Source organism: Prinia subflava, chromosome 5, assembly GCF_021018805.1.
Source record: "Prinia subflava isolate CZ2003 ecotype Zambia chromosome 5, Cam_Psub_1.2, whole genome shotgun sequence".
In the NCBI taxonomy this organism is placed as follows: domain Eukaryota; kingdom Metazoa; phylum Chordata; class Aves; order Passeriformes; family Cisticolidae; genus Prinia; species Prinia subflava.
In genome coordinates, this window is record NC_086251.1 from 61,128,377 (window position 1) to 61,137,844 (window position 9,468).

The window sequence follows — 9,468 nt, forward strand, 5'->3', positions numbered from 1 at the left end:
ACACGGCGCCCTCCGCCATCTTGGCGGAACCGTGAGGGCGGGCAGGGGCGTGGCCTCTCTGACGGAGGGGGCGTGTCCACACCGTCCCCGCCCAACCCGCGCGAGGGGGCGGGGCGGGACCCAAAGGGCGAGAGGCCGGCGGGGCTCTGATGTGGGCGTGGCCAGCCGGCTGAGGTCGGCGGCGATTGGCTGCGGTTGGCGGCGGTCGGCCGCGATTGGCTGTGCGCGGGTGGGCGGGCGCGCGCGCGCGCCGGGGCCGGCACGGCAAGGCACGGCCCCGCCCACCCTGCCACGTCCGTGCGGCGCGTGCGGCGGGGCCGGCGCGCGCGGGTGAGTGCGGCGAGGGGGCCCTGAGGGGCCGCGGCAGCGGAGCCCCGGGAGGGAAGGGTCGGTCTGGGGAGGGGTCCCAGCCCCGAGGGGTTGCTGCAGCTCAGGGGCGCTGTGGGGACGCCCCCGAGGGGCTGCGCCTGTGTGTGCGGTTGGTATGACCGCCCCGAAGGTCTGTGTGTGTGAGGAGACAGGATGCCCCTCCGCCGAGAGGCTGCGGATGGAGTGAGGGGGTGCCCTCCGTAGGCCATGTGTGAGTTGAGGGGGTGGTTTGGGGAAGGGTTCTACCCTGAGGGGCAGCTCCAGCTGAGGGGAACTGTGGGGACCTCCCGAGAGACCGTGTGTGGGGTGAGGGGGTGTGGGACCCCCCCAAGGTGCTGTGTGAGGTGTGGAGAGCCCCCCGAGGGCTGTGTGTGAGTGGAGGGGTTGAGGGGATCCCCTCGAGGGTGTGTGAGCGGGAGCCCCTCGGGAGGTTGTTCTGTCCCAAGGGGCTGCTTCAGCTGAGAAAAGCTGTGGGGACCTTCTAGATCTGGGCTCTGTAATCCCATCTCCTAAAAAGGGGAGAACTGGCAGAGGTTTGCCAAGCACCCACTGACCCTCCCAGGGGTTTGGGGGTGTCCCCCAGGATGGCAGCTCAGCTCAGGGGATCCCTGGCCATACCCTGCTCCCGGCACGTGGGGATCCCGGGATGCTCCAGGGAAACTTCAGCTGTGCTCCAGGCCAGAGCTTTTCTTCCCTGTACCTTAATCCTTTTTATTTCTAATTGACATTATCCTCAGTCATGTTCCTGCCTCAAGAAAATAGCTTGGAACTCCATTCTGCTCCAGCTGTGCCGGAAGTAGTTGGGAAAATGACTCTTAGTTGGTCACTAACTGCTCATAGAGCATCCAAAATTTTATTTTCTCTATGTGCTTTCACCTTGGTGTGCTGTGACGCTGAGCTGGAATTTGAGGTTTGCTTTATTCTGTACAGACACGGTTTGAATGTTGATATGGACACCTGGGAGTTCTGGGGGACAGAGGAAAAGTGACATTGGACTAGCTGAGCTGTAGGAACAGAGAAATCTGTGGAAATGTTTCTCTTTGCAATTTGTCTTTCTCGCTGTTTCATTTTGAAAGTTCACACAGGATGAGAGTTTGTGTTGCTGTTTAGTTGCTATAACCGCAATTTTTTTACTTTTATAGGCAAAATTAGGATGACAGCTGGGATTCCAAAGGCCAATGTGTGGCAGGTGGCATTAAAAAAAAAGATATTTGTATTGGGTTTTTTTTTTAGTTAAGAAGTTTCAGCTGGGTTTCTGGAGCCACTTTCACTTTTGAGGCTCATTACACTGTGATGCTTCTCAGCAAACATTCTGTTCTTTCTCTGGGCTGTGAGGTGTCTTGTTTTAAAATGTGTCATCCCAAACACTTTTTTCTTTCTGCTGTTTATTTGGCCTGACCATTCGTGTGTAATTGCTGTATCGTTCATGGTGCAGCTAAAGCTTTATAAGCTTTAAGTCTTTAAGATTTATCAAAAATTAGAAGTTTTCAGGAGCGCTGCTCATACCAGCACCCTAACCAGGTATTCCACAGGGGACAGAGTAAGAATTATTTTCCTTTATCATAGAATTCCAGGTTGGAAGGGACCTTAAAGCCTGTCTCATCTCACCCCCTGCCATGGGCAGTGTCACCTGCCACCATCCCAGGCTGCTCCAAGCCCTGTCCAGCCCGGCCTTGACTGCAATGAGGAAAATCATCCCTTTGTCCCCAGTCTCTTCAATCATTAACAGGTGTCTCCTGTCCCTTGGCACTGCTGCTTCCCCTGTTAATGGGCCCTGTGGGGCTGTGCTTGGCAGCTGGGCTCTGTCAACACACGGAGCAAACAGGACAGGCAGGCTGGGCTGTGGCTGGGCCATCTGCTGCTGTGGGATGTGGCTCCTCGTGCCCGAAAGATTAAATATTTGTGGGGTGGGAAAAGTGTGTTATTCCCACTGCAGGTTTTAAATTGAACAGGAGTGCCAATGATGGCTGGACAGGTTGTTGGGAGGTTCCTTTCCAGAGAAAGTTAAATGTCCTCCTCAAAGCCTTATCAGGTGGATTTTCCAGGATAAACACACAAACTGTGGGTGCTGACATGCGCCGTGTCCGGGTGCACACGCTCTGCTAACCCGGCAGGTGAAGGCTGAGCAGATAAAGTGAACAGCAGTGTATTCACCTCTCTCAAAACCCCCTGGCAGCCACAGGGGAACACTTTATTTGAGATTAAACTGTGCCTCACCCCTTCATTCCGCTCAGATCTCCGCTTGCAGCCATGATGCCCGTGGCCACCGTGATGCCCGATGACACGCCCATGTTTGACCCCAGGATCCTGCAGGAGCTCGACTGGAGTGAGAACACCGCCACCTTCTCTCCTGCTATTTCTCCACTGGACCCAGGGGATGGGCTGGTCCTCAGACCACTCTGCACTGCTGATTTAAATCGAGGTACAGTCCTGGTTTATCATCGCCAGAAATGACACCCAGGGCATGAGTTGGTAACTTTTTCTGCAGGAGCTCTCAGTAGAGACTGGGATTGTTCACTTTCTCTGATTTGGGTTTTTTTTATCAGTAAACAATTTGATGGAATTTTAGAACATTCTGAGTTGCAGGGAACCCACAGGAATCATTGAGTCCAGCTGCTGAACCTGCACAGGACACCCCAACAATCCCACCCTGTGCCTTGTCCTGACATCCTTTGGGCTCTGGTAGCTTTGGGGCTGTGATCACATCCCTGAACTTGAGCTTTTGGCATCATGGACTGGTGCTGTATTGGGTGACCCTGGAAATTTGGTTTACTGTTTTAATCCTAAAATTCAAGTAAAATCTTCCAAACAATCCACAAGTTCCCATTCACCATGGCTTTGGAGAGGGAGCACAGTTGTTCACACTGCACCCTTTAATACCAAAGCACCATGAACAAGCATCTTGGTGCATGAATGATCCTTTAGTTCTGGAATTTGGATAAAAAGGTTGGTTTGGATTCATTTTTCCCCCTCCTTCCCTGACAGGCTTTTTTAAGGTTCTGGGTCAGCTGACGGAAACAGGAGCTGTGAGCCCGGAGCAGTTCATCAGTGAGTACCTCATTATCCCATGGCATTTCCGTAGGGTTGCAGGGAATCAAAAGGATCCTGGTGCTGCCAGCAGAGCAGCTCAGGTGTGAGGCTCTGAGTGCCTGATGCCAGAGGGAGGGATTAGTTCAGCTCCCCTTGGCACTCAGCCTTGGATCCAGTTGCAGCTATCCCCAAGGGCTGCTTGGCTGGGAACAGCCTAAATTGTGAAACTCGTTTTTAGACTGAGCTTTAGATAGCTGGTAGGATGGATTATCTGGGCTACATTTGCTCCAGGGGTTGCTCCAAGTCCCTCCAACCTGGACTGGAACACTCCAGGATGGAGCAGCCACAGCTTCCCTGGACAACCTGTGCCAGCCCCTCATCATCCTCTCAGGGAAGGATTCCTTCCCAGTATCCCATCTAACCCTGCCCTCTGGCAGTGGGAAGCCATTCCCCTGGTGCTGTCCCTCCAAACCCTTGACCAAAATCCCTCTCCAGCTCTCTTTGAACCTACTTTAGGTCCCCTTTAGATCCTGCTCCCGGGCCAGACAGGCAGGGGAGAAGCATCCCAGGGATGCAGGGAATCACAAGATCCAAGCCAAACCCACCACTAATCCCTGTCCCCAAGTGTCACATCCACACAGCTTTTAAATCCCTCCAAGGATGGGATTGCACCACTGCCCTGGGCAGCTGTGCCATGGCTGGACAACTCTTCCCATGAAATCCTTCCCTGGGAGGGAGGTGAGGCCCTGGCACAGAGCAGCTGTGGCTGCCCCTGGATCCCTGGAAGGCTCCAAGGCCACGCTGGACAGGGCTTGGAGCAGCCTGGGATGCTGGCAGGTGTCCCTGCCATGGCAGGGGGTGGGATAGGATGAACTTTAGGGTTCCTCCAACCCAGAGCATTCCATGATTTGATGTTGTCACGGCCATGTGCACAGCTGCTCAGCAAGGAGGGTTCTCTGGGCAGATAAGGAAAAGGAATTTGTGCAATTCCTGCTTTTCCATGGCTTAGGCTGACTCTGGGGCTTTCATTTTCTGGTGTCTTGGGTGCATCGACCCTGTGACCCCACAGTGATTTGCAGTCAGAGACTGCTGCAAATATCAGATTGAACTGCGGTTTGCTGTGAGCCTGAATTGCCTGTTCCACTCTGTGCCTGCTCCCACAGAAACCTTTGAGCACATGAAGAGGTCTGGAGATTACTTCGTCACCGTGGTGGAGGACACAAACCTGGGGCAGATCGTTGCCACAGCAACACTGGTTATAGAACATAAATTCACTCACTCCTGTGCCAAGGTAAATGCTGCAGCTGGGAAGGAGGAAAAGATCCTCTCCTTCACTCTGGCCGTGCTGCTTTTATTGGTGTTACTGTGTGGTGACAACCTCAAGTTGTGTCACAGGAGGCTGAGGTTGGATATTGGGGAAAATTTCCTTGTGGCAAAGGGCAGTGGTGGAGTGCCCATCCCTGGAGGGATTTAAAAGCCATGTGGAGGTGGCACTTGGGGACACGGGGCAGTGGTGGCCTTGGCAGTGCTGGGGAACAACTGGGCTCAATGGTCTTGAAGGGCTTTTCCAACCTTAAAAATGTAAAGATTTTAAAAATACATTTTTTAAAAGATCGAGTATTTTGCGTATTTAAAAAATATATCACATCCTTGAGTGCTGAGCTGATAGAAAAAGCAAGCTTTGGCTTTTCCATAGGAGGATCTGTCCCATTGTCCCAGTGAGCTCTGAAGGAGTCAGACGTGGCTCTGACAGAGCAGATGGCTCAGGATCTCCGTGCTGGGAGCCCCAGGCAGGCTGTGAGCACGGGGAGCTGGAAGGGCAATTCCAGGGCTAACAAACACTTGTCTGTGTTTCAGAGGGGCAGGATAGAAGATGTGGTGGTCAGCGGGGAGTGCAGAGGGAAGCAGCTTGGAAAACTGTGAGTATTCCCTTTGCACCTCACACCAAGAGCTCAGCCAGCAGGGATCACCAGCTGGGCATAAAATGATCTGCAGGGAAACACAGAGAGCGCTGTCAGCCCTCTGTGATAACACAACTAATTAATTACTCACTGACCCAGCATTTAACTGCTGATTTTTTGTCTTTTCCAGATTAACGTCCACCCTCACCTTGCTAAGTAAGAGACTGAACTGTTACAAAATCACGCTCGAGTGTCTGCCCAAAAATGTGGATTTCTACAAGAAGTTTGGCTATTTGGTATCTGATGAAAACTACATGTTCCAACGGTTCTTTAATTAACAACTTCTGGGTGTTCTGGGTTCCTGGTTTTTTCTTGGAAGGACTGTTGGTAGAGGAGCTTGTGCTACAGACATTCTCTCCGTGGAAAATTTCTATAGTTTATTGCTGCATATATAACGATCCCTATAAATCACGAACATCAAATGTGTAAATCTTGGGGGAAAAAAATTACTGAGATTTTAGAAAGGGTCCTCTGTGTTAGGAAGTAAGTTTAGAACTAATTTTTGCTACTGTTGAGTCGAGGTGAAGCGTTTCTGTTCTAGCTAAGTTCCAGAGGACTCGTTAAAGAGATGGTTTTTAACCAAAGGTATATATTTTTATCTCAAATCTTTTCTTGCATTGTATTTTTCTAAAGGTTTGTGCTTCTTCTCTCAGCAGCCCAAGGACAGCCCCTGGGACTGTCCTGCTGGCTGTGCTGATGGAGGGATGACGTAGCTGGGGAAGGGCTGAGGCTTCTCTTGTGCAGAATTAGTGACACAGAACAGCCCTTAGCTCTGTTTTTTTCCATGACACCTCATGCAAGTGCTGGTGGTGCAGCAGAAGTTTTACAGGCACTGTTTTCCAGACTGGATTTGTTACTGTTGGTGCAGTTGGGGAGAATCCTTAAAGGCTGTGCTGAATTCCCAGTCTAAAGAATGGATGTGCCCTTCTCACTGCAGGGCTCCTGCACTTTAGCTGATAACTTGGTTTTCAGGGTAATTACTTTTTCCTCACGTAAATAAAAACCCCAAATGTGGTTTACAACAGGGCCGAGGGTACCTGGGAAGCTGGAATGTCTGAAGGAATTATATCCCATATGGAGTGGGGTTCTGGCAGTAATCAATGGGAAAGGGATTGGGATGGGCTGATGGAGATTCACCTGAGGGAGCTGGGAGTGTTCAGCCCAGAAAAGCCTCAGAGCCACTTCGGTACCTAAAAAGGAGGGAGAGGGACTTTTGTATGGACAGGACACAGGGAATGGCTCCCACTGCCAGAGGGCAGGGATGGATGGGAGATTGGGAAGGAATTGTTCCCTGTGAGGGTGGGCAGGCCCCTGGCACAGGATGCCCAGAGCAGCTGTGGCTGCCCCTGGATCCCTGGCAGTGTCCAAGGCCAGGCTGGACAGGGCTTGGAGCAGCCTGGGATGGTGGGAGGTGTCCCTGCTGGAATGAGATGAGCTTGAGGTCCCTTCCAACCCAAACCATTCTGGGATTTACTGAGCACCCCTGGCCCAGCCAATGAAGTTCCAGAGGGGCTCTGGTCTTGCCAGGAGGGATTTCCACCTGTGGCACTGCAAACCAGGAGAGAAATTCCCCCCTTCTGCTCCTGAAGGAATTGCTGCTGTTGCTGCAGTTTCTCTCTTGCTGCAAGACTGGATCGATGATTTTAGCGCTTCTGCCAGGGGTGAAAAGCGAATAACATCCCAAGCCCTGCTGCCAACAGTGGTGTTTTGTGTGGGGAGTGACAAATCCCACAGCCATGAATAGGGCATTATACCCAGCCAGGGCTGTTTGTGGGCAGCCAGGCCTTCCACACTGTCCTGCTTTGTGCTCTGGAGAGCAACTCCACAGCGCTGGGGGCTCTGCTTGATCTTCCTGAGGGTTCTCCACTCCATCCACTGTCTCCTTGGTGATGTCTGCTTTATTTATTGATTATTTTTTTAAAGAATGTCTTTGTTTAAGCTGAATAAATGATTGCCACCTGTATCTGGACTGTTTTTCATGGAGTGAGGATGTGCTTGTTGAGCAGCATCACCTGCTGCAGTTACCTGTTCCCCTTCCCTGGGCTGAAGAGAACACTTTGAGCAATTCCATGTGGATTTCTCCACATGGAGAAATTCATGGATTTCACAGGGATTTCTGTCCCAAGAGAAAGCAGCTGTGCTCCTCTGACAGCGTCTGCATGGCTCAGGCCCTGACTCTCATTCTGTAAAGCAGCTCCTGCTTTCTGCTGGCCCAAATGACTGAGGTGGATTTTCTTGCCTTTTACAGTTTTAATTCAGCATTTCCACCGATTTCAAGTGGATTATTTGAATTCCATGGTGTCTACAGCATGTGAAGAGCCGCAGGCCTTCATTAAGAGTTAATGAGAAGATGAGAGTGAGGAGCAGGTGCTCAGATCATTGTCAAACGCATGAATGGGGCTGGAAGCTGGGCCTGTGTCACAATGGCCCTGCCGGGCACCCTCAGGGCAGCTGCAGAGCTCTTTGTTCATCCCGGGGTGACATTCCCACCCCTGGAAAAACAGGGGCTGGAGAGCTGCGAGTGCCTGGGCTGAAACTGTCACAGGGACAGGGACAGTGCCACAAGGGCCAGCTCTGAGCGGCCACAGGGGAGGGAAACACAACTGCAGCAGTTCCTGGGAATTCACCCACAGTGCCCAAACACAGACCTGCAGCAGTTCCTGGGAATTCACCCACAGTGCCCAAACACAGACCTGCAGCAGTTCCTGGGAATTCACCCACAGTGCCCAAACACAGACCTGCAGCAGTTCCTGGGAATTCACCCACAGTGCCCAAACACAGACCTGCAGCAGATCCTGGGAATTCACCCACAGTGCCCAAACACAGAACTGCAGCAGTTCCTGGGAATTCACCCACAGTGCAACAGGCTGAAGAGGCCTCTATATATGTATTATGTATATATAAAAATAAAGCTAGAATATAGACATAAATATGTATATTATATATGTGCATATAATATATATGGATATCTATTTTATATCTATATAAAATCTAGAGATCTCCATATGACATATCATGTATACATATTTTTATACATATATACACATATATAGAGAAAGTATGTGTATGTATATATATATATATATATATATATATATATATATAAAATCAACCATGACCTCCTCGAGGCAAACACCAAACCTTGCACAAATAAATGTCTTCCCCCTGGGAAGCTCTTCCCTGGACCACAGAGGCACCTGGGTACCTCTGGTTTAGATCTATATAATTATATATAGCTATACAGATATCTTTATACATATATGTAAAATCAAATTATATATATATAAAAACAGCAGTATTTGGACACATAGTTGATTAATACTGGAGAATTCCAGACTGGTTTGGGTTGGAAGGGACCTCAAAACCCATTTCATTCCAGCCCTTGCCATGGCCAGGGCCACTTCCACTACCCCAGTTTGCTCCAAGCCTTGCCTGGAATACTATATATTTTTTTTGTCAGAATCAGCCCTAACAGCACTACCAGCATCTCCAGAGGTTGAATGTTACCTCTTCCCTGTGATTTAATTTTTTGGCTAAGCCCTTTCCCACCCTGAGGCAGAGATCTCCAGCTCCCTCACGCTGCCTCTCCTAAACTGGACAAGGCAATTTCAGCACCTCACTGAACAGCTGTGGATTCCCAAAGATTTGGGTGTTGCAGTTTTGTGTTTGAAGCTGGGAAATAAAAATAATAATTCACCCTTCCACTTCTCCTTCCAGCCCACAGTGAGGGACCCTGCTTCCAATTCCTGCCTTTAGTTCAACCCTCAAAGCCAAATATTGAAACACCTCCTGGCAGTGAAACTACAGCAGACAGACACAGGAAGTTTTAAATAGACGGCTTAGTAATAGAGCTGGGGAAAATTAAATCTCAGAATCCCTTAGGATCTGACAGGCAGACAGAGCAGAATGACTGTAAAAGGCACCAGGAGGGGGTAATGCCAGGAAAAAAACTGGATTGATTAAAAATCCTTAGTCATGGAGCTTGTCAGTAGGAAGGGAGTGTCCCCAGGACCCCAGGGAGAACAGACCCAGCACGGACCAGCCTGGAGGGATGAATCAGTGCCTTCCATCTGTGTTTCATCCCTCCCTTCCCCAGGGACCTGAAACA

The 9,468-nt window shown here is 50.5% G+C and overlaps 1 protein-coding gene across 2 annotated transcripts; it reads left to right on the top strand.

Annotated features, from left to right (window-relative positions):
- The first annotated feature begins 242 nt into the window (after positions 1–242).
- On the top strand, positions 243–7,323 carry GNPNAT1 (glucosamine-phosphate N-acetyltransferase 1). 2 transcript variants are annotated; one of them, XM_063399670.1, is made up of 6 exons: positions 243–330; positions 2,604–2,791; positions 3,355–3,417; positions 4,563–4,690; positions 5,257–5,318; positions 5,491–7,323. In XM_063399670.1, the coding sequence occupies exons 2-6, from the start codon at positions 2,620–2,622 to the stop codon at positions 5,636–5,638; spliced, it is 573 nt and encodes a 190-aa protein (XP_063255740.1). In that variant the 5' UTR covers positions 243–330; positions 2,604–2,619; the 3' UTR covers positions 5,639–7,323. The 2 variants fall into 2 exon arrangements, with proteins under 2 accessions (XP_063255740.1, XP_063255739.1); XM_063399669.1 differs by lacking the exon at positions 243–330 and adding an exon at positions 347–580.
- The last annotated feature ends 2,145 nt before the right edge of the window (positions 7,324–9,468 follow it).

Coding starts and splice junctions, on each gene's coding strand:
- GNPNAT1 (XM_063399670.1), top strand. CDS start 2,620: ATGATGCCCGTGGCCACCGTGATGCCCGATGACACGCCCATGTTTGAC. Junction 3,418..4,562: donor GAGCCCGGAGCAGTTCATCA/GTGAGTACCTCA, acceptor CTGCTCCCACAG/AAACCTTTGAGCACATGAAG. Junction 5,319..5,490: donor GGGAAGCAGCTTGGAAAACT/GTGAGTATTCCC, acceptor TGTCTTTTCCAG/ATTAACGTCCACCCTCACCT.